Raw genomic sequence first — 25330 nt, forward strand, 5'->3', positions numbered from 1 at the left:
CACGGCAACTGCACAACTGTCAGAGGCTACACCTCAGCCTCTGAAGAGGTGCACCAACTCGACACAGGAAGTATGTCACATCACAGCTGGTCGTGCTCAGAGGGATTTCCTGGGTAAGGTGAGATGATCCTGCACGTTTACTTTCTTTAACCCTTTCAAGTTTATCATCCTGTGGTTTGCAGCTGCCAGCTTCCTTGGTGGTGAGTTCAAGGACACTCTGACACCTGAGATTTCACAGTCGGCTGTTGTCATTTAGATATACATGCTGTGAGCTGAGCGCATAATTAAATCAGAAGTGAACTTGTTTGACAGTGAAGACAGCTGCCAGAGAAAACAGCGTCAGTCTTTTATTTTGTCACAGTTATGGATTTAAAGTGAGTTCAGGGGTTTGGACTTTTCTTTTTCTTCACAAAGTGATACCTCGTCACAATAAACAATCTTTGGATGTTTGATTTCTCTCTGTTTATGTCAAATAATCTGACACAGACACATTCATATAAAGATCTGAAACACACATGTTAACAAACTGAACCTGATGCGATGGGACATTCCATTAAAGCTTATTCTGAAAACTTAGAGTTTATTACTCCACCAGGCTGTTCGTGATTTTTAAAAAAGTATCACCCTTGTGTTGTTGTTGTTGTTGTTGTTCTCGCGGTGTTTGTTCTTATGATGATGAAATAAAATAGTTCTGAAAAGAGAGAAAGAGGATGGAGGGAGTGTGTGCATTGGCAGTGAGAGACCTCCAGGTGGCGACAAACAACTACAACACACACACACACACACACACACACACACACACACACACACACACACACACACCTTAATAAAATAATTGGTCATGTCTTTAATAATAAACTCTGGTTATCAGCCATGATTCTGTCACCTTCAGTGTGTGTGTGTGTGTGTGTGTGTGTGTGTGTGTGTGTGTGTGTGTGTGTGCAGTTTCATCACCCAGTCTAAAGTAAGGGTTTCCATGGTAACTTCAGGTCCAGGTAGGTGCCGGTTTCAGTTTGTTTGTATTCGACAGTCGATCATCAGAGTGAAGAAGACTCATGTTGACTTTGACCTTCATCACACAGAGCGGCGTTCACGCTGGAGCTTCACAGAACTACTTCAGACTGACACAGATGTGCACAGATGTTTCTGACAGCTGTGACAAAGTGCTCTTTGTGATGTTCCACATGTGAACTGGGCTTCAGCACGTTGTCCAAAGCATCTCCTCAGGAAACTGCGTTGGGAGAAGATGTGGAGGGCATGAAAAGATGAGACATGTTCAAATGTGTACCTTCCACTACTCTCAGTATTAATAGAATGTATTGATCAGCTGTCAAGTTAACGCCAATGAAGAGTTCAATATTTTGGTCTATACTCAGTTCACTCTGAGGTGAAGTGATCTGATCACTTTAGCTCCTCCTCCACAAAGTGTGATTGTATTCCCAGCATGCACCTGGAGGTTGACGAGAGAAACAAACCGGCAGCTGAGGACAGAAAACAGCTGTGACCTTCTTCATTAAGACCGAAACTGATGAGAAACGTATGAGACGTGTTCATGTGAATCAATGAAAAACATAAAAACTGGGAAACAAATTGATTTACAGGCTTTTTACTGACGCGGTGAAACCAGAGGACCCAGATCTGACACAGTGTTTGTCTGTTCACGTTCATGTTCGCTCTATTCTTCAGTGACACTCTGTGTTATAGCATGACCGAGTACTGTGGAGGTGTTTAACGCCAAGTGTATCATACTTGATACATGAGTTTTTCAGTGTGATATTGTTTTTGTATACAATCAAATGTGCAGCGCACCAGAAGAAACTGAAGCCAGGCAGAAACCCACGTCCCTGCGCAGGTTTCAAGCTGCTGTTGGCACCTCTAAGTGCAGGAAAGGGCAAAATCAAGTGTGGCAGACCACTAACCTCTCCAGAAGCAGGGGGAACCCAATAATATTCCACTATACACTCCAGTTTCAAAAAATGGAAACAGCAAGTAACGTTAACATTACTTGCTGTGTGCTGGATGTAATCAAGCTCGTAACGTTAACTGTCTTGATGTGATCTGTATGAACATTACACAGAAATACGCGTTCCAGTGAGCGTCATGTCACCTAACGGTAACGTCTCCAACTTAACCGGAACTTTTCTGAGGACGGGTGACGAGACAGCAGGACGGTCAACGTTACATCGCAGGCTTGATTACATCAAGAGTTTTACTCCCAGACTCAAAGAACTGTGTCCAAGATGTGCGTAGATATTTCAGAACCCATCGTATCGTGTAACACTATCAAACGGTAATGATAGCTAGGAAGTGGTTGAATGCTAACGTTAGCGGTTGTCAAACGGTAGCTAAAGAAAAATGGCCCAATGTCCCTCTGGATTTTCACTATTGTCTTTATCACTATTGCTGATCAATCGAGAAGCGGTGAAATGATTGGATTCCTCACGTTTATACAACTCAAAATCTTAAAACCAGAGCAGCACGACAGGATAACAGCGTTTAACACATTCAGTTAAATATTACTTCTGTCCACTCATGGACAGAGACCTGTCAGCATAAACTGTGAGTAACCTCCAGACGTCCTCAACCTTTTTGTTTTCAGTGCACAAACTGACCCCAGAGCCTGGACAAATTGGTTATACACAGATAAAGATATATGATATAGAAATCCTCCCATGACTCCGTGTGTTCATCAGCTGACCTGCGAGGAGCTCTGAGACGTAACACTGACATCTGATTCCTCTCTTCCTGTTGTGTGACGGACACATCTGTATGTACTCGTGCAGAATAAAGATTGTTTCTGATAATCACGTAATCATGGTTGTGTTAGTTCACAGCAACAGAAACTGATCAGACTGAGTTATGATGAAGTTTTATTATTGCAGTAATTCTTCAACTTTTATGTCTCAAAATGTGTATTTGGTTTTAAGTTCAGTTCATTTCTTAAACATGTGTTTGTTGTTTTTGCTGTGAAAAGTCATGTTTGAATTGAATCTTTTGATGATGCAGTTTATTAGGTCAAAGGTCAAAGTAACGCAGTCTACTCCAGCAGAGCTGTGATACTGTTCGCTTTGTGTTGGAACAGCTGCTGCTGCTGTTGAACCGGATCACGTCGTACAGAAACACCTGTCAGCTACGTGCAGCTAATAAACTGAGTGTTGTTTTCATAGACTTTAAACGCTGGAAGCCGCCAGAGAGAATGACCTCTGATATCACTGCTGCGTGATGTAACTCCACCACCTTAAATCCTCACTCACCACTGTGTTAACAGTGGGTGTGTCGTGTGAAAGCAGCCTCTGGTAGTGATGAGAAAGATCACCTGTTAGCCTGTTAGCCTCTTTTAGCTCCTAGTTTTGGTTTTGCAGCACGCTTCCTGTCTGGTTGAGTCGCTGGTTCAGTGTTTCGGATGAAGCCTCTGAACACGAGCTGCAGACAGACTCAAAGACCAGCAGCTGAACATAGTGGAGCCAGATATCGATAGCTTAATATTCACAACATTAACATATCAACAAGTGACCAGAGGAATCACACTTAAAGGCGGTCTGGGGACAAAAACACAGCCCTGAAGGGAATCAAGAGGAACTATTTCTCACAGGGTTTCTGGAAGTCAGCCCACACATTTCTGAACTCGAGCCGTTTTAACAGTTTATTTCCACACTTTGTCCCCGTACTTCTCTTCAGCATCAACAGAAGCATAAAATTACATTTTAGTTTTCACTTATTATTTTGTTTTGCTTTTATTTGCCTCTTAACAGTTTGAGCGTCTACTCGTCACGTCTAACCCGGCCGGACGTCTGCGGAGCGTCGCCGCGCTGCCTGAAGTTCATTGATGAACCTATGAATCTGTTGCGTCTGTATAAAGCTGCTGCTGTCGCTATTTAAACCTTGAGTTGTTGACAAATGCTGTTCCAGAGTTTAGAAATGTCGTTTTTACGTTCTGCATTCTTAAAGGTTAAATCATTTTTGAAGAACACAGTTGAAATTAATGTCTGAGCAGTTCATTACTTCAAAAACATGTTTGACAAGACAAGTGGAAAATATTAGTGAACTCAGGAGGAGGTCAGTGTTGCCAGCGAGCGACAGGCTGAGAGTCCCAACAGCCTTGAAATGAGACCAGAACAAACTAACAGGCTGAAGGAATTCCATTTGCACAGAAACATGATTCTCCTCCGGCTGTGAAGACGCTGTTGTTGAGGAAGAGGAAGATGCATTTCACTGGGAGAGTCCTGAACTGATGCAGCGAGACATCAAAAGGGGGGCAGAGATGATAATCCAAAGATCCTGATCCACCACAGTCACAGTCTGGAGTTGAGAAATTTGACTGATACGTTTTTTTTCATCATTGTTCAACTTCAGTTTTCAGTTTCACACATTTGTCAATACTGAGTGAGCTCCAGAACAAACGCTTCATTCATGTTCAAAACCTAAAAACACATCAGCAGATTACTGGAAACACCAGACTGCAATGTGCTACAGCCACGTCAGAAAACACTGTGGTGGTCCGTCCGTGCAGAAGGTGAAATCATCAGGTATATATACATATATATGTATCACTACATATATATATATATATATATATATATATATATGTAGTGATGCTGCTGCGGCGCTCTTGCTGCTGTCAGCGTCGGATGTTAGATTAACAGCTGAGCTCCATGTTGTGTGAATAACAACTGTGAAAACTGAAATGGTTCCTGATCGCTAGTTTAAAGTGCGTCACTCATCAGGCCTCCGACCCCTCAGAGATCTGGACTCTACAAACCAGCAGGATGGGAAAATATATCAGTCGCATCTCATTCAGCGACATCCAGATGGTCAGAAGAGACTTTGGAGATTCAAGAACACAGGTGAGTGTTTTTACATAAGCTTCAAACATCAGCAGTTCATTGTCCTCTGAATGTCTGCTGATCCACGAGGGGCTTCATGAGGCTGCCTGCGACCTCGGCGAACACAGCGGGACTCCTTCAGTCTGAATCTCTCTCTGTCTTCTAGTTACATACAAAATAAAAGACACTTCTCAGAAGTAAAATAAAAATAACTTTATGAGATCTGCTCAAAAGTGGAGGATGCTCGGATCCACGCATGGTGGACTTTTGGTGGGGGGATTCTCCACCCGAAATATAGTCCTTGAGGGTAACACTTTACTTGAACCCCCATTTTACATAAATAATCAGCTTTTAAACATTTCATAAAGGGTTTATAACACACTATAATGTATTCATAAGCAGATCTAAGGCCCTGGTATCAACATCCGTCCCGGGTGATCCGGTCACAAGTGGACAGCTCTAACACCAGGTGTGAACGCACCCAAGACGCATGGAGGACGCATTCAGATCCGATCGCTCAGACCACATTCGGAGGTGAGAAACAAGAAGAAGAAGACGCCGCAACAACAGACAAAATGGATCCTCGTGGATGGAGGACACACGAAACACGCTGTCCGATGTCCTCCGGCTGCTGCTAACTGTAGCTGCCGTTAGCTCAGTTAGCTCATTTAGCTGTGCAGCTGTTATTTGGACGTTTCAAACCAATAGCTGCCTGGAAGGAAGCAGCTGAGTCAATCTGACGGTACGCTCTGGAAACATACCCAGCGTCTGTTTGACACCCAGGAAACTGTCCGTCACAGTTCTCCATCAGCCATGTGTGACACACACACACACACACACACACACACACACACACACAGTCGAGCTTCCATCACTTCAGAGGACATTACATAGACTTACATTCATCTCCTGGAGACTTACCTTCACCTTAACCACTCACCTAAAAATCAGCCTTTTCCCAATGGGGGACACGACTTTTGTCCCCAATTAACTGTCTTTAAATGTGTCTGAAATGTGCCCCTGAAAGTGGCTTAAGTCAAAAACACACACACACACACACACACACACACACACACACACACACACACACTTCTCAAAGCACCTCCCTCTCACTGTGATTCTAAGAAGCAGATTGTCTTCAGCCACAGACAGACGGAGAGAGAGACACAGAGAAACATTAGAGGACGAGTGGAGAGACCGAGTTCAGACAGTGGACGGGTCCTCTGGCGGACACGCAGACAGACACACATCTCTTCCATCTGGTCACCATGAGGTTTGAGGAGATCCTGGACGATGTCGGCGGCTTCTCCAAGTTCCAGTTCCTGCTCCTGTTCATCCTGTGCCTCCCCCGGGCCATCCTCCCCCTCCACTTTCTCCTGCACAACTTCGTCTCTGCGACACCTCCTCACCGCTGCGCCCTTGGGAGCCCGGAGGATGGAGACGGGGTGTCGCTGAGCTCCGACCCCGAGGCGCTGGCCCTCAGGATCCCCCGTCAGGACGACGGCTCCCTCAGCTCCTGCAGAGTCTACGACCCCCCGCTGACCTTTGACCTCGGCCAAGGAAACAGGACGGCACCTTGTCCGTATGGCTGGATCTACAACCAATCACAGTTCAGCTCCACCACGGCCTCAGAGGTAAGGAGAAGCCAAATTAAAGCTCCGTTCATCAAAGTGTTTTATCAGAAATGAAGAAGAGGCGTGAGGCCAAAGTGAGACCTGGTGCTCACCTGGTGGACAGGTGCGTCGGAAAGTGAAGCCGTGTAAAAGAAAAGGTTGAATTCAAGACTATTAGAGACACATTCTTTCTTCTGCATCCAACACATTCACAGTTGGGATCAACAGTTGACTGATTGTCTCAGGGGATGTGATTGGTTGGTTGTTACAGTGTGTGTGTGTGTGTGTGTGTGTGTGTGTGTGTGTGTGTTGGTGACTGCCTGGTGAAGTCCGGGACTCAAACATCGTGTCTCCAATAAACTCAGTGACTCAGGAATTCAACTTTTACTATCAAAGTTTTAATATGAACATTGAATTAAATGAAAGTGATTTAAAGCTGATCCAGTTTCTTAAGCTGCAGTTCCTCTAATGTCCACTGGAGGCAGCTCCAAGAAAACTGCATTGATGTAAATGAGAAACTAGTTCAGAATGTTATTTTCACAATAATCAACAATGAAGCTTTCGAGGGAGGTGTGCTTTTTAAACTCAAACCTCAGGCGACACCACAGACAGGTGTGTTTTAACCTGTCTGTCTCTCTGCAGTGGGATCTGGTCTGTGACGACAAGAAGCTGAATCAAGCTCTCGCCACCTTCTTCTTCCTCGGCGTCACGTTTGGAGCCGTTCTGTTCGGACAGCTTTCTGACAAGTGAGTTCTTCATGATTTATTATATCTGAAACCTTCACGGGCACCTGACGCTGTGACACTGCAGATAAATAAAGGTTTTCATTATTATTATGTCACATTTATGTGGAAGATTGGAGTTGATTTTAAGCAGTTAACATGATGATCGTGTTGTTTCACACTGATTGCTTTCTACCAGCCAAGAGTGATGCTACAACAACTAGCTAACTGTAACATGAGCTAAGCTAAGGTTAGCCAGCTAGCTGTAACTTCACGCCCCCCCCCCCCCCCCCACTGTAGAGCAGTAAATGAAAACCAACCACAAACGAGAAAGTGTGCATGCAGCCTGTCACAGTCGCTCTGTATAATTTCCCCTCCAGGCATCAACAAAGTATTTCTCATTCTGATTCATAAAAAGTGTAAAAAATGAGGTTTGATTTCATGATGAATCGAAATGATTATAACGTTAACAAAAATAAAATGAGCTCTGTGACCTACAGTCCTGCCGTCACAACGACCACATTTAAACACACATTTCCTCTCACACGTGCCTCTGAGCAAGGCAGCAGGCAGCAAGACAGCAGGCAGCAAGGCAGTGAGCAGCAAGGCAGCAAGGCAGCAGGCAGCAAGGCAGCAAGGCAGCGAGCAGCAAGGCAGCAAGACAGCAGGCAGCAAGGCAGCAAGGCAGCGAGCAGCAAGGCAGCAAGGCAGCAAGGCAGCGAGCAGCAAGGCAGCAGGCAGCAAGGCAGCAAGGCAGCGAGCAGCAAGGCAGCAGGCAGCAAGGCAGCAAGGCAGCGAGCAGCAAGGCAGCAGGCAGCGAGCAGCAAGGCAGCAAGGCAGCAAGACAGCAGGCAGCGAGCAGCAAGGCAGCAGGCAGCAAGGCAGCGAGCAGCAAGGCAGCGAGGCAGCAGGCAGCGAGGCAGCAGGGCAGCGAGGCAGCAAGACAGCAGGCAGCGAGCAGCAAGGCAGCAAGGCAGCAAGCCAACGAGCAGCAAGGCAGCAAGCAGCAAATAGCCAGGCAGCAAGCAGCAAGGCAGCAGGCAGCAAGGCAGCAGGCAGCAAGGCAGCAAGGCAGCAGGCAGCAAGGCAGCGAGCAGCAAGGCAGCAAGCCAACGAGCAGCAAGGCAGCAAGGCAGCAAGCAGCAAGCAGCCAGGCAGCAAGCAGCAAGGCAGCAGGCAGCAAGGCAGCAAGCCAACGAGCAGCAAGGCAGCGAGCAGCGAGGAGCGAGCAGCCGGGCAGCGAGCAGCCGGGCAGCGGGCAGCGAGCAGCCGGGCAGCGAGCAGCTGCCCGGCTGCCACACGGTTCACTTTATTATTAGTTGAACTTGTTGTTCAGGCAAAGCAACTTTATTTGTGCAGCACCTTTCAACAACAAGGCAATTCAAAGTGCTCGTCAGTAACAAAGTCAGCTGCTGCTCTGCTGATACAAACGTGTGTGTGTGTGTGTGTGTGTGAGTGTGTGTGTGTGTGTGTGTGTGTGTGTGTGTGTGTGTGTGTGTGTGGTAATAACTGCAGATTCTCCACGTGACTCTATATTGAATAAGCCCCAAAATGTCAGTTATCTAATAAGCCTGTCATTGATTACCAACACAGTCCTCTGTCTCTGTATTGTATCTCTGCACACACACACACACACACACACACACACACACACACACACAGTAATAACAACACTCCCTCCCTGCTCATATTCAGCCTCTTGCTGAGTTTCCTGTGATGTGGTTGAGTTGTGGATGAATTGGCTGCTCAGTTCAGGTTCAGGCAGATGAATGAGATCACAGTGACTTAAAGCAGCGTCTCCTAAACATCTGTGAGACTTTAAAACTTCACTTTAAGGTCCATTAAGCAGCGTTTGCCCAGTCGTCATCCAATCGTAGATTTGACAGTACATTAAGTTTTCTGAGCACTTTAAGGACTTCTCGTCCAAGTTGACTCGAAGAATCAAAGTTCATGCTTGACCTTGAAAACAGCAAATGACAAAACAGTCTCACTTCATGGTCCATTTAGTAGCTGATCTTTGAAGCTCTGCTCTTAAGTCGACATCAGGAGTCCTCAAAGGGCTCCGGGAAAAATTCCCCATCTGCAGATGAAGATCTTGTGATTCGATCAAAAGCTCCAGGCCAGCAGTTAAAGTGATGTGCGTGTGTTGCAGGTTCGGCCGTAAGTCGATGCTCCTGGTGGCTTTAATCGCTACCACCATGCTGGGAGTCACCTCCGCCTTCTCCACCTCCTACGTCATGTTCGCCGTCTGCAGAGCGCTCTGCGGCGTGGCCCTCAGCGGGCTGTCGATCATCGGCGTGGCCCTCGGTAAGGACTCAAAGGCACGAAACAAGAACACATTCACTTCAGGCTCGCGACTCATGAGTACAGTACAATAAAGAGTTCATTATCTGAAGATCACAACTTATTATCTCGTTATGATAAAAGACCAGTTTATATGAATCTGAGATAATGATTTCCACATAATGAGAGTGAACACATCAACGTCTGCAGCTCCTTCACAGTAAAAGCCCTCTGACAGGAACAAGAACCCGAGACCAACGAGCGTAAATCAGTTTTCATTAGCTTATTTTATCTTTTGTCCCAAGTCTGTTTGCTGTTATCGCTCACTTCCTGTTCAGGTATCGAGTGGACGGACGTGAAGCACCGGACCTTCACCGGTACCGTCATAAGTTTGTCGTGGAGCGTGGGGAACATGCTCCTGGCCCTGCTGGCCTACTTCATACGAGACTGGAGACACCTGATGCTGGCGGTGACGGCGCCCTGCATCGTTGCCGTCGTCTCCTGGTGGTGAGGTGGATGTTAGGAGGAGTTAACGTTCTCCATGCTGACAGTAAACATCTTGGTGTGTCTGTGTTTTTTAAAGCCAGTTTCTGTGTTCAGGTGGCTGCCGGAGTCGGCCCGCTGGCTGCTGGCCAACGGCAGAACAGAGGAAGCCAAGAAGTATCTGGTTCAGTGCGCTCGAATGAACGGGGAGAACGAATACACATCCAAACTGGACACTGAGGTACAGCTGGCTCACTCGGCCTCCAGCTTTATTAAAAGTTGGGGATGAGTTCAATCTCAAATCCATGTCTTTGCCACTCTGGCAGAGAGGATTCAGGGAGTCAATGAAACTCACCACTTCCTGGCAAATTAAAAATCTACCAGGAACATCTGTGCAGGAAGTGTTGAGTTACATTGACGGGAACTTAACCAACACTTGAAAAATGTCAAAATGGAAAAGCCTGGAATTATTATTGTTTCCAGCAGAGAGATGAGACATAACACGACGAGATGGAAATAAACATACTGAGTTTATCGAGACAACAGGTAAAGAGCCTGCGGTACACTTCATCCGCCTCTCTTCTTACCCTGATGCGCCCATCACTCTGGAACAGGGTAAATCTGGACCCATCAGACCACATGACCTTCTTCCATTGCTCCAGAGTCCAATCTTTATGCTCCCTAGCAAATTGAAGCCTTTTTTTCCGATTAGCCTCACTGATCAGTGGTTTTCTTGGGACTACACAGCTGTTTAGTCCCAATCCCTTGAGTTCCCTTCGCATTGTGAGTGTGGAAATGCTCTCACTTTCACTATTAAACATAGCCGTGAGTTCTACTGTTGATTTCTTACGATATGATTTCACCAAACGTTTAAGTGATCTCCGATCACCATCATCCAAGAGTTTGCTCCGACCACATTTCTTCCTCGAAGATGATGGTTCACCACTATCCTTCCAGGTTTTAATAATGCGTTGGATGGTTCTTAACCCGATTTTAGTAGTTTCAGCAGTCTCCTTAGTTGTTTTCTTTGCTTGATGCAGGCCAATAATTTGACCCTTCTGAAACAGATTAACATCCTTTACGACCACAGGATAAGTCACGGTCATGTCATGGTTGTTTAAGAAATGAGAAGCTACTCACCGCATCAGCTAGGGTTACATAAGATGTTGCCAGCTGAAACATATTCATCACTGCAGTAGTTATCCAGTGGAAGGCTCTTACGACGGGCAGGGTATATATCAGCCGACCGTCATAAACACATCAGTGTAAAAAGCTAAACTCTGTTTCCAGCTGACCTCTAACGTCTCTGACGTGTATGTATGAGGCGATGTTTTCTGTTGGAGCTGCAGTTAGAAGCTCCTCTTTCAATGTGCTGCCGTCTCGGTGTTCCACTGTGTGCTGGTTTCAGGCTCTGGGGAAGGTGACGGTGTCTGAGGTGGCCCAGAAGAACCACTCCTATCTGGATCTGGTCAAAACACCCCAACTGAGGAAGATCACCCTCTGCTCCGGATTGTTCTGGTGCCAAATCATCCTGTGACCTTTGACCCTGTGCATCCCTCCAAGCTGCTGTGTTCATACTGACTGTGTTTCTGTACCTGCAGGTTTGCTGTCGCCTTCCTGTACTACGGGATCAGCTTCAGGATCACGGGTTTCGGCGTCAGCATCTACCTCACACAGTTCATCTACGGCGCCATCGAAGTTCCCGCCAAAATCCTGACCTTCTTCGTCCTGGACTGGATCGGCCGGCGGAACGGCCAGGCGTGGTTTCTGATCACAACGGGAGCTCTGATTGGAGTGAACACAGCCATTCCTTTAGGTGACATCACTTCCTGTCTCTGCGTACACACACGTGGCGTTTTGAGGTTGATCACATGTCAGATCCTGTCTTTAATTAAAAAGACGACTTTGACTTTGATTTCTAGACCCTCACACACAATCTGCCTCTCCTTCAGAGTTCTCTGTGCTGCGTACCTGCATCGCCGTGGTGGCGAAGGGTTTCTCCGAGGCGGCGTTCACCACAGCGTTCCTTTACTCAGCTGAACTCTTCCCAACCATCCTCAGGTAAAACCTGAAACTGTTACTGATGCTGCTTTTTCTTTCACAGCATTTTTAACCCGCGTGATGGCAAAGAGCCGGTGTTTAGAACAGAGAGGGCAAAGTGTTTCTGGTGTAGTGATGGTTAAACTGGTTAAACCAACCAACCATATGCTCTTCAGTGATTCTCTGATTGGTGCGCGATGCTTATCTTCGTGTTGATTGGACAGCTGTTGTTTAACGAGTGACCCTGTTAACTCGTGACTTTCAGCCGATTGCATCTGTTGTTGTCGTAGTTACGACAGCTGTTGAAAACAGAAAGAGAACTCGTTGCCGTCCTCCTAAATGTTTCTCTTTGTTTCCTCTTTCATCAAATCGTATCTCTCTGATTCGTCTTTGGAGTCTTGTTTGAGGAAACGTGTCACGTTCCAACACTCGGTCGCATTTTGAGCGTTGCTTTCAACAGCTGTCGTAACTATGACAACAACAGACAGAAAAACGGAGGGAAGCTGTGGGATCATGGAAAGATGACCAGACATTGTTAAGGTTTCTTTATCTGGACCAAAATGTTGGACCCACAATTGCGTCCTCAGACCCTGCTGCCAGTGAGACAAACACATTGGTGGAGAATTCAAACTGAAGCTGCTGGTTGTCTTGTTGGACAGGCAGTGTGGCTTAGGCTACACCTCGTGTCTCTGCCGGATCGGGAGTTCCCTGGCCCCGTTGATCATGCTGCTGGAGGACGTCTGGATCCTTCTGCCGCCGCTGATCTTCGCTGGGACGGGGATCATCAGCGGCAGCTTGGTCTTCATGCTCCCGGAGACGCTCAACGTCCGTCTGCCTGAAAACATCTTCGATGTCGAGGAGGGAAGGTAGAGTATCACCTTTGTCTTCAGGAGATTTCTACTGATTCATCTCGGTGCCTTTCTTCCCCTAACCACGCCGTCGTTAGCATGTGCGCATATTGTAGAAGAGTAGTTTAAAACATGGACTCTGGACTTGATCCAGGGTTTTGCAGAATCATCCGATATCAATATTTTTTGACAAGCCAGCAGTGACTACCATGTGACAGGCTGAGACACCTGTCAATCAAGACAAACACTCCCCCAAACATAATCCTTAAACTTGTTGTGTAAAAACTGTATTGACTGCGTTTGTAGAGAGAAGTTTGTGGGGGGGGGTCAAGGTTGTCTCGGAGGAGCTTCTGGGCAGCACCCTCAGCTGTGGGGTCCTACAGAACATCCCCCCCATAAGGTCCAGAGGTTTGCCTCCCCTGAATCTGTTGCAGTCATTGAACAACTAACTTGGAGGGTATTATCCCACAGTGACTGCAGCTGCTGCATATGTGATGAGAAAAAGCCAATAATTCAATTTATTAATTTACTTGTGTAACAATTTTTTTCCTTTTGACCTCATGCGACCCGCCCATTTCTTTTCGTTTGTCCCATTTCCTGTTTTGTCTCTGAACTTGTGTTTTTTACTGCTGCTGTCAGACGTCTCGTCCTGATTTAAATTTCTCTGACTTGGGAACATACGTCCACGTTCATGAGGAGGTCATGTGACCTGAAACCAGAGGGAGTGGATGTTTGTCTCCGGTTTTCTTCCAGCTCTGTCAGTCCTTCACGCTCTACGTTTCATATTCTGAGAGGTTTATTTCAATTTAAACGTCTAGATTCAACATAAATGCTGAATGTATATTTTTAATAATAATAAAAATATTGTCTTGACTTGTCATGTTCTGCTTTTCTGCTTAATGCCTAAAGTTCTTCTGCTTCTGCAAACATTGAACTTTAGTTTAGCTGCCAGCCATCTTGTTATTGGCTGCTTCTTTTTGTCGTGTTATCGCCATCTGCTGGACTGCCCCCCCCCCCCCAGCTTCACCACAACTAACATTGTTTCTGATGTCCTGTCTTTCCTCCTCCTACAGTTTGTTATTTGGACGTCCAGATTAACGTAATTATATTTAAATGAAGTGTGTGTGGTTCTCAATAAGAAGCCATCTTGGTGGTGGCTGTAGCCCTCACTGTTATCTGTGGTCATGGTAAAACTTTATTTACGTTTTTAGCTGCTTGATAGTAAAATGTTTTCATTAGCGAGGATATAAAATAACCTTTTCTTGCTTTCTGTTAGACACAGACAGAGTGATGCAAAGACTGAAGAAAATCAACTCTGAAGACTCAACAGCCCCGCGGGACAACTGATCAGCTGATGAACGTCTTCCTGATGGTCCTGGTTGTTGCTGCCGCAGTCTGTGGGGAGTCTGCAGACTGATGTGAATTGATCGATGCTTCCTGATTTTCATTTTGACCTCACATGTATGTTAGAATAGAAATGTTTCAGAGCAGGTTTGATGTTTTGTGTCTTCATTAAAGACTTTAAAGACGTTTTAAAACCTTTCAACCAGCTGCTGATGATACTCAGCTGTCCTGGCACCTGACACTGTTCAGCATCTACTGATATCAAATTAAGACTATGCAAATAAAGTGTTTCGTGTGTATTTGTCTTCTTCACTCACAGTCTCTTTTACGTCTCTGCCATGAGGCTGATTAGCAACAACAACTGCCCAGAATACAACATGAATACATACGTACACAGAAAGACTTTGTTCCTGATGAGCGGGACACTTTTCTAAGGAGCTGGTGAAGACGTGAGTGAATATCATCAGGTGACACAAACACTGCTCCCCATGAATGTTCATGTCGCTCTGTGTCTGCTGCGTGTGGAGGGAGGCAGCTGTTTGCTAACACGTTAGTATCAATTACATGAACGTATATTTGTACTTTGTGTCTGTCAGTTTGTTCTGCTGCCTCTTAGTGGGCAAAACTCAATGAACACAGCTTTAACTCTATAATGTGCAACATAAGAAGAACTCTTCTGTACAGCGTCTTATAGAAACTGGAAATATAACCGGACCAAGAGTCGGCAGCCAGCAGCTCTGAGAGACACAGCTAAATGCTAATATCAGCGTGCCAACATGCTCACAATGACAACGCTAATACACTGATGGGTAAAGTATTGGACACATTTTTGATTGATCAGTTATTACATTGTCTGAACCACGTCAGCACAGATATAAAGTACATCAGTTCAGAAATACACCTGCATGAATTTAAACCTGGCTGTGATTGGCTGGTTGGTGATGAACCCCCCGTGTCCTCCAGGCGTCTTTCAATGCTGAAGGCAGTGCATCAGGAACTGATGGCCTCTCATCGCTCTCCAATCAGTTCCTGATGCAGTATCATCAACATCAGGAAACCTGTCCGTCATTCCACTTATACTCACCTGTACACGAACACACAGTATAACTCACAAGTCAAAAGAAAATGTACTTAATACGTTACAGGTTCTATATGTAACAATTTACATGTATTAATTTAATGTATTTAATGTGTGAACGGAGTGTGACGTGACTTAAAAAATGTTTTGGCTCGCTGGCCTGCAGACTGCAGCCACGTGTCATTAAGAACAACGGCTTTCTGTAAACTCCATACAGAACTCGATGAGCCACTTACCTCACAACTAAGAGACGGACTACAAAATATATAGTTGTAAACATCAAATTAAGGGGAAAACAAATGTTAAGTCTCAGTTCACTCAAATTACAATCACTTGTATTATTGTATTATCACTAATATTTTCTTCACTTTCCCCGAGTGGCATGTCTTATATTTTACTTGGGCGAATTAACCCTTTAATTTAAGCAAAAACTTTAAGAAATCTGACATGTGACATCAAATCTAAATCAACTCAAAGTCATTTTGAAAACAGGAGGTGGGCAGAGAAGCGAGCGGGTTTACTAACTGAATACTTATGATAAGTTACATGTGGAAAAATGAGACACACAGAAACTTGAACAACAAAATAAACCCTGCTATTTGATATTCTTCATATTGTTTGGGCTCCACGGCGCCCCTCTGAGGCTGTCCTGGTCCTGGAGGCGATGGTGCTGCCTTCAGGTGAACCTCAGCCGGCTCTGTGAGAAGCTCAAAGCTCACAGTTGCCAGCTGAGATTAAACTGGATCACAGCTGTTTCCTGTAAACTTCATCACAGGTGAAGAGACAAATATCATGTCTTTAGTGTCTGTCTTCTGTCCTCCTGCATCATTGAACTGTGAAATGTAGACAGTTACATCCAGCTGCCACTAGGGGGCACCAAGTGTCAACTGTTACCCAGTGGTAGAAGAAGTACTCAGTTCTTTTACTTTAGTAAAAGTACAAAAGTAGAAGTACAAAAGTATCAGCATCAAAATATACTTAAAGTAAGAAAAATGTAAGTTATTGGATTATAATTAGTGAAGCATTAATGTGTAAAATGGCTTTAATGTTGCAGCTAATAAAGGAGGTAATTTACTTTATATACTGCTGTAATTTCTTGATTATATTTTGTATTACTCTGAAACTGCAAAGGAACTGAAGTTATCTGAGGAGAAGTATAAAGTAACAGATAATACTCAAGTAAAGTACAAGTACCTCAAAGTAGTACTTAAGCACAGTGCTCGAGTAAATGTTCTTATTTACTTTACAGCTCCATGATACAGCAGTGGGCGTTATTGATCTGTAAGTGTTATTGATCAGAGCAGAGCGACTGGATCACCTCTGCAGGTGGTTGTGAGGAAACGTGTGACGTCACAGTTGCCTGCAGAGATTAACAAGTCGACCCGAGGAGCTGGAAACACACACACACACACACACACACACACACACACACACACACTCACACACACTCACACTCACACACACACACACACACACTCACACTCACACACACACACACACTCACACTCAGATGTTGCCATGGAGCGCGTTACCTCAGTCTTGTTGTCTGGGAGGCGTCTGGTTTCTCACAGCCAGCAGAGGGCGCTGCACTCTGATGAAGTGAAGAAGGGGAGGAAGAGTAGGAAGTCTGGACGAAAGCGGGGAGAGGTTAAGAGATCTGAGTCCTGTTCTCATCACACACGTTATGTAGACTGCAGTTCATTTCACAACATATACATCTGCTATGAGCGCGCTCAGATGAGCCTCATTGTTCATTGTTAAGGTGATCATTGGAGGACTATTTTGATTAATTCATTTATTAATCTGATTTTTATTATGATAATATAGTTCTTCTGGAACTAGAGGAACTAATCTCAGGAACTAAAAGTCTGCATCTGAAGAATGATGAAGATTAGACTAATCAGACCCATGATGGATTAAAAGATGAGTTCCTCTGAAGGTTCTTGCAAAGTTCCCGTGATGGAAACACTCTAAAACTTAGCGGTCTGCGGCCACACCGGCTCCATGTTGATGATAGGCTGGTTTGTCTGTCACCTGCACCTCCTTCCTGATAATAACTGATAATCATATAACCAACATATTTATAAAGACGAGAAGAACGAGGAGGCAAGTAGAAAACAGCACTATACAACACACAGCCACCGTAAAGGTTCACAGTTAGCTTTTCCTGCTTCCTTCCTGTCTGCTGCTACGCTGTCAGAGAGGAACGGCCACTCGCACAAGCATGTGCACATCAGTTGTTGTGAGTAGTGAATAGTGAATAGTGAATAGTGTTCCTGCAGGGCGTATGCTGGAACCTTCAGGCAGCCACTGGGACATGATGAGGAACCTGATCGCATCATGGAAGGTAGCCATGATGCTAATAAGTTGTTGTTCTGTATTTACCAAATTCCTTATTGTACATGTATTTTATGTCTTGTTTTGCAAATCAATTCAATCTTAATAGCAAAATGATGTGAATGAGAATGTTTTCTTTTCTGTTGGAGGAACAAAAATAACAGTTTCATGTTTTCTGTGTGTTATTTTTGACCTCTTCATCCAAGACTGGTATAGTATATTCAAATCATCTGACTCAACAGTCGTGTACAAGATAAACACACCCAGGACTTGTATCCAACATCTTCAGACACTGTTCATGAAGAGCAGGTCACAGCATCTAATACAGGTTTTAAAAAGTCATCTTCCCCACCTGAAAGGAAAAACTGTTTTATGATATAGTGAAATCAGTTTGTTAGTGTCTCTGAATCATCAGCTGAGTCTTCACAGTGACTCTCGGCTCCTGGTCTATCTGTCCTGGTTCACTCTCGGCTCCTGGTCTATCTGCCCTGGTGGTTCCTGGTCTATCTGTCCTGGTTCACTCTCGGCTCCTGGTCTATCTGCCCTGGTTCACTCTCGGCTCCTGGTCTATCTGTCCTGGTGGTTCCTGGTCTATCTGTCCTGGTTCACTCTCGGCTCCTGGTCTATCTGCCCTGGTGGTTCCTGGTCTATCTGTCCTGGTTCACTCTTGGCTCCTGGTCTATCTGTTCTGGTTCACTCTCGGCTCCTGGTTTATCTGCCCTGGTGGCTCCTGGTCTTTCTGTCCTGGTTCATTCTTGGCTCCTGGTCTATCTGTTCTGGTTCACTCTCGGCTCCTGGTCTTTCTGTCCTGGTTCACTCTTGGCTCCTGGTCTATCTGTTCTGGTTCGCTCTCGGCTCCTGGTCTATCTGTCCTGGTTCACTCTCGGCTCCTGGTTTATCTGTTCTGGTTCACTCTCGGCTCCTGGTTTATCTGTTCTGGTTCACTCTCGGCTCCTGGTTTATCTGCCCTGGTGGCTCCTGGTCTTTCTGTCCTGGTTCACTCTCGGCTCCTGGTTTATCTGCCCTGGTGGCTCCTGGTCTAGCTGTCCTGGTTCACAGACAGCAGACAGACTCAGTTAGAGACCAGCTGCTGGACATAGTGCAGCATTTAGCAGCTGAAGATATTTCCATTATGTCAATGTTGTGTAAACAACTTGTTTCTGCTGAAAACAAGTGCACAAATAATCAGTTATTGCAGGTTTAAGACAAAACTTTGGTTTTAAATTTGTGTTTTAAAAGACAAGTTCTGATCAATAATGATACCTAAATGTTTATAATGAAACAGCATTTGAAGAGTTTTGTGCATTAGTGTGAATGTAACATGAACATGGAGTTCGACACTCATTAACACAGTTGGAGCAGACCTGAGCCCAGATGACATGTTGGATTTGTTCCGGCCTGCGGGCTCTGAGGGCTCTAACGAGGCGAGAGGTGGACGGACAAAGCATCAATTAGAGCTGTGGGGTGTCGGAGCAGCAGACACTGGACCCTGAACATGGACCCCCTCGGCCGCTCTATTGTCCCGCCATGGAAAACAGAAAATAAAGACAATGTGATTTGGTTCTGCTGAGGTGCACTCCAAAAGCCCTGCAGCGTCAGAGAGTTAAGAAGCGCTCGCTGCCGCCGACCTCGGCGTCTGCAGCCGCTTGTGTCTCTGCACGTCGACCCCCCCCCCCCCGTGCTCCACATACACTTTTCATCAGGCTGTTTCTGGTCTAACAGCATAAACATCACAGCAGAAGTTTCCCATATGTCAAAAAATAATCAGGTTTGATCACTGAACCCTCAACATGCAAAGAACATGTTGACAGTCAACACAGCAAGAAGCACTGAGCCTGCAACATACAGGAACTCTGAGACAGACAATGGACAATAATCTGACTTCATAATGTGACAGCAGTGTCGGGACTCAACTGTGTCATATTTTGGAGGTAGATTTTAAAAGATCTGTGTCCCCTTCTTAAGGGTCAACTAGATATTAAAAACACGTAACGTAACGACGACGAACAGGAGAGAAAAATAATATTCCCTGTCTGATGTCTCCACATGTCCTCCATACAACCAGAGAGAATTACTAATTAATGTCCTTTAAACTCAACCCAAATATGTAACACGTTCAGCATGTTTCCACTCGTTAATACCTCCATATGCACATGAGAGCGAAAGGCTTTCCTCACTGAAGTTCAAAGACACATCTGTTCATCCTAACATCTGGTTAAAAATGTGAATCTGAAAACATTAACACAGAAACAGGCGGTGAGTCTGCGACCATGTGGTGCTGCGTTCAAGCACAAACTCGGTGAAGTGAACTACAGTTCAACACACACTCACAGACCGTCAGAGGTGGATCTGCATTATTAATATATTAACATGATATTTCAAAGTCAAAGTTTGTCTTACCTCAGTGATAAACACACACATGCAGGCAGCCAGGCTGAGGAGAGCTGTGAGTCGGCACTGTAGCACCACGCTGACCCCAACACACACACACACACACACACACACACACCCCTCCCTGCCCCCCCGATCCTCTGAACTTGATGCTCCACCTGTTGAATGCTGCGCTGCTCAAGCGGTGCTTTGGGCTAAATGTTAAAGTTAACATGCTAACATGCTCACAATGACAATGCTAACATGGTGATGATAAGCAGCTCGTTCTGCTTTGGTTCACCATCTTAGATTAGCGTGTTAGCATGCTAACATGTGCTAGTTAGCAGTAAACACAGTCCAGCTGAGGCTGAACGTCATCAGTTCTGCAGGTATTTGGACACATGAACATGTTGACCTGATGGTGGCGCTGATGAAGCGTCAGAGGATCACCAGAGTTACTACAGTTCATCCTGAGGGGACCATGAAGGTCTGAACCACATCTCATCACAGTCCATCAACAGCTAGAGGGGAAATCAGGGGATCACCAAAGTCAAGGGCTTGATGGATTGGTGCCAATCCATTAAGTAGCTCTGGGGATATCTCACTACATAACTGAACACTATGACTAGCTGGTGGCTCCAGATAAAAAGTCATGGCAGTCCATCCGATACTTGCTGAGATATTTCAGACTGGAGGTGGTGGCCAGACTGACATTTCCATCAATAGAGGATCAGCTATGTAATAACAGCAATTTAAGGTCGGACTGTATCATCTCAACAGTTGTGTTAGTGTTAATCAGGCCTGTAGCCAGGATTTTAGAAATACTGAGGTCATGAGTCCAGATTCCTCTAAAGCAACCCCACCCTTTGAATAGGATTTTGTCTCCAACCAAACTCTGCATAATTTTCTAATTTTAAATGATTTTAAATGTACATCTTAGTAAACCTTAATGTCCTACGTCATGATTTAAATGTTTCTCCATACGATCAATACGAAATCCCTTTTATTGGTTCTTTATTTTTCATGGTCCCAGAACTGTGAACTGCTTGCACTCTTGGATTGAAATGGATGTATTTACTGCAGGTTTCAGTTCTTATAAATGTTGTTTTCTCTCTGACATGCATTGTTATAAAGACAACGTTTGGTGAGAAAAGCTCTAATAATATTGTATATTTTGTAATATTGTAATAATAACGTCCTTCAGTTCATAAACATTTTCAGACTCACTTTAATGAGTCAGCGGAGCTTCATGGCTGCATGTGGATGTAGAAACATAAAGTTGTGACTGGGTGTCGACCGCTTTAGTCATTAATTAACTGCTTTCTTGTGAAACAGCTTCTGCGTGTCAGCGTAGCCTTGATGTCGTGTGTTTTTCTTATCAGGCAGCCGCCGGCCTTCCTGCCTTCACATGCCTGCCGTGTTGTTTTCAGATGCAGCACCTGACGCCTTCCCACCGACAAAAACACAACGTGTCACTGCTGGGACATTTTTAACAGTTTATTAATATATTAATATTAAATATATTAACACCTATAACTGCTCCTGGGAATCATTCCTAACAGATAATGAATGACTGACATTATAATATAATAGTCGTAGAAAATATTTTGTTTCATAGAAATACATTTATTATATGTATTTATTAAGTAGCCTGCATAATCTAAATTAGTTTTTAATATTACCTCTGTTGCCATCTTTATTGTGTACAGTTACCATGGTTACACGTATCGTTCTCGTCTATCGCAAAGTTACTGGAAAAGACTGTTTACTTGTTCACACACAGTGTCCTTGTGACTGCAGTAAGTCCAGTTATCAAACAGTTTAGAGCCGTTTCTTCACTGTTGTAGCTGCCAGAGGAGCAACTACTTTACAGTTAGTTTAAGTACTTTATATACATATACAGTTAGCTAGTTTTAACTGCTTTGTGCACAGTTAGCTAGTTTTAAGTATTTCATATACAGTTAGCTAGTTTTAAGTACTTTATTTAGTTAGCTAGTTTTAATTGCTTTGTGCACAGTTAGCTAGTTTTAAGTAGTTTATATACAGTTAGCTAGTTTTAACTGCTTTGTGCACAGTTAGCTAGTTTTAAGTACTTTATATACAGTTAGCTAGTTTTAAGTGCTTTATTTAGTTAGCTAGTTTTAATTGCTTTGTGCACAGTTAGCTAGTTTTAAGTAGTTTATATACAGTTAGCTAGTTTTAAGTACTTTATATACAGTTAGCTAGTTTTTAGTACTTTATATACAGTTAGCTAGTTTGAAGTATTTTATATTCAATTAGCTTGTTTTAAGTACTTTACATACAGTTAGCTAGTTTTAAGCACTTTATATACAGTTATCTAGTTTTTAGTACTTTATATACAGTTAGCTAGTTTTAAGTACTTTGTATACAGTTAGCTAGTTTGAAGTATTTTATATTCAATTAGCTTGTTTTAAGTACTTTATATAGTTAGCTAGTTTTAACTGCTTTGTGCACAGTTAGCTAGTTTTAAGTACTTTATATACAGTTAGCTAGTTTTAAGTACTTTATATAGTTAGCTAGTTTTAACTGCTTTGTGCACAGTTAGCTAGTTTTAAGTACTTTATATACAGTTAGCTAGTTTTAAGTACTTTATTTAGTTAGCTAGTTTTAATTGCTTTGTGCACAGTTAGCTAGTTTTAAGTAGTTTATATACAGTTAGCTAGTTTTAAGTACTTTATATACAGTTAGCTAGTTTTAAGTACTTTATATACAGTTAGCTAGTTTTTAGTACTTTATATACAGTTAGCTAGTTTGAAGTATTTTATATTCAATTAGCTTGTTTTAAGTACTTTACATACAGTTAGCTAGTTTTAAGCACTTTATATACAGTTATCTAGTTTTTAGTACTTTATATACAGTTAGCTAGTTTTAAGTACTTTGTATACAGTTAGCTTGTTTGAAGTATTTTATATTCAATTAGCTTGTTTTAAGTACTTTATATAGTTAGCTAGTTTTAACTGCTTTGTGCACAGTTAGCTAGTTTTAAGTACTTTATATACAGTTAGCTAGTTTTAAGTACTTTATATAGTTAGCTAGTTTTAACTGCTTTGTGCACAGTTAGCTAGTTTTAAGTACTTTATATACAGTTAGCTAGTTTTAAGTACTTTATTTAGTTAGCTAATTTTAATTGCTTTGTGCACAGTTAGCTAGTTTTAAGTAGTTTATATACAGTTAGCTAGTTTTAAGTACTTTATATACAGTTAGCTAGTTTTAAGTACTTTATATACAGTTAGCTAGTTTTTAGTACTTTATATACAGTTAGCTAGTTTGAAGTATTTTATATTCAATTAGCTTGTTTTAAGTACTTTACATACAGTTAGCTAGTTTTAAGCACTTTATATACAGTTATCTAGTTTTTAGTACTTTATATACAGTTAGCTAGTTTTAAGTACTTTGTATACAGTTAGCTAGTTTGAAGTATTTTATATTCAATTAGCTTGTTTTAAGTACTTTACATACAGTTAGCTAGTTTTAAGTACTTTATTTAGTTAGCTAGTTTAATTGCTTTGTGCACAGTTGGCTAGTTTTAAGTAGTTTATATATAGTTAGCTAGTTTTAAGTACTTTATATACAGTTAGCTAGTTTTAAGTACTTTGTATACAGTTAGCTAGTTTGAAGTATTTTATATTCAATTAGCTTGTTTTAAGTACTTTACCTACAGTTAGCTAGTTTTAAGCACTTTATATACAGTTAGCTAGTTTTTAGTACTTTATTTACAGTAAGCTAGTTTTAACTGCTTTGTGCACAGTTAGCTAGTTTTAAGTACTTTATATACAGTTAGCTAGTTTGAAGTATTTTATATTCAATTAGCTTGTTTTAAGTACTTTATATACAGTTAGCTAGTTTTAACTGCTTTGTGCACAGTTAGGTAGTTTTAAGTACTTTATATACAGTTAGCTAGTTTGAAGTATTTTATATACCACTAGCTTGTTTTAAGTACTTTACATACAGTGAGCTAGTTTTAAGCACTTTATATACAGTTAGCTAGTTTTTAGTACTTTATATACAGTTAGCTAGTTTTAAGCACTTTATTTACAGTTAGCTAGTTTTAAGTACTTTACATACAGTTAGCTAGTTTTAAGTACTTTATATACAGTTAGCTAGTTTGAAGTATTTTATATTCAATTAGCTTGTTTTAAGTACTTTACATACAGTGAGCTAGTTTTAAGCACTTTATATACAGTTAGCTAGTTTTAAGTACTTTACATACAGTTAGCTAGTTTTAAGCACTTTATATACAGTTAGCTAATTCTAAGTACTTTATATAGTTAGTTTTAACTGCTTTATAAACAGTTGCAAGTAATTGTAAGTACTTTGTATACAGTTGGCTAGTTTTCACTGCTTTATGCCAATCGAGCTCCACGGTGCCGGGCAGTGAGCACAGGGCCCACTAGAGGACGTCGGGCCCTCAGGCCACCCTCATGAAGTCTGTTTCTGATTGTTTGGTCAGAGACATTCACACCAGTGGCCTGCTGGAGGTCATTTTGTAGGGCTCTGGCAGTGCTCATCCTGTTCCTCCTTGCACAAAGGAGCAGATACCGGTCCTGCTGATGGGTTAAGGACCTTCTACGGCCCCGTCCAGCTCTCCTAGAGTAACTGCATGTCTCCTGGAATCTCCTCCATGCTCTTGAGACTGTGCTGGGAGACACAGCAAACCTTCTGGCAATGGCACGTATTGATGTGCCATCCTGGAAGAGTTGGACTGCCTGTGCAACCTCTGTAGGGTCCAGGTATGGCCTCATGCTACCAGTAGTGACACTGACCCTAGCCAAATGCAAAACTAGTGAAAAACAGTCAGAAAAGATGGGGAGGGAAAAAATGTCAGTGGCCTCCACCTGGAAAACCATTCCTGTTTTGGGGGTCGTCTCATTGTTGCCCCTCTAGTGCACCTGTTGTTAATTTCATTAACACCAAAGCAGCTGAAACTGATTAACAACCCCCTCTGCTACTTAACTGACCAGATCAATATCCCAGAAGTTTAATTAACTTGATGCTATACTCTGATTAAAAAGCGTTCCTTTAATTTTTTTAAGCAGTGTACTTAAGTGAAGGATTCCACCACTGTAACACAGTCACTCTGAGCCTCAGTCTGAAGGAACTGAACACTTAATTAAAGTTGAATAATCCAAAAGCCTACATGTATGTTAGTGTAGCCTTTTGCATTTTAATTTCTAAACTGTCTGTTGTTGGTCTAGTTGGTCTCTTACTGTGTCAGTGTCTGCACTGAGCTCCAGAGAGACGCTTTGTTGTACTGGACTGGTTGACAATAAAATGGAATTGAAGTGTTGTTACTGAATGAATACAGAGCAGATATCTTTAAGAGACAGTTTGACTGTAAATGTGTGTCAGGTATCTGTTGTACGTCTCT

At 43.2% G+C, this 25330-nt stretch overlaps 1 protein-coding gene across 1 annotated transcript; it reads left to right on the plus strand.

Annotated features, from left to right (window-relative positions):
• Positions 1-6091: 6091 nt before the first annotated feature.
• On the plus strand, positions 6092-14131 carry slc22a7a (solute carrier family 22 member 7a). The gene is made up of 10 exons (XM_070922650.1): positions 6092-6457; positions 7079-7182; positions 9311-9465; positions 9780-9948; positions 10042-10165; positions 11333-11442; positions 11526-11740; positions 11877-11985; positions 12624-12830; positions 14089-14131. Exons 1-10 carry the CDS (start codon positions 6092-6094, stop codon positions 14129-14131), a joined length of 1602 nt encoding a protein of 533 aa, XP_070778751.1.
• Positions 14132-25330: the final 11199 nt, after the last annotated feature.

This window comes from Enoplosus armatus, chromosome 2, assembly GCF_043641665.1.
Source record: "Enoplosus armatus isolate fEnoArm2 chromosome 2, fEnoArm2.hap1, whole genome shotgun sequence".
NCBI classification, from domain to species: domain Eukaryota; kingdom Metazoa; phylum Chordata; class Actinopteri; order Centrarchiformes; family Enoplosidae; genus Enoplosus; species Enoplosus armatus.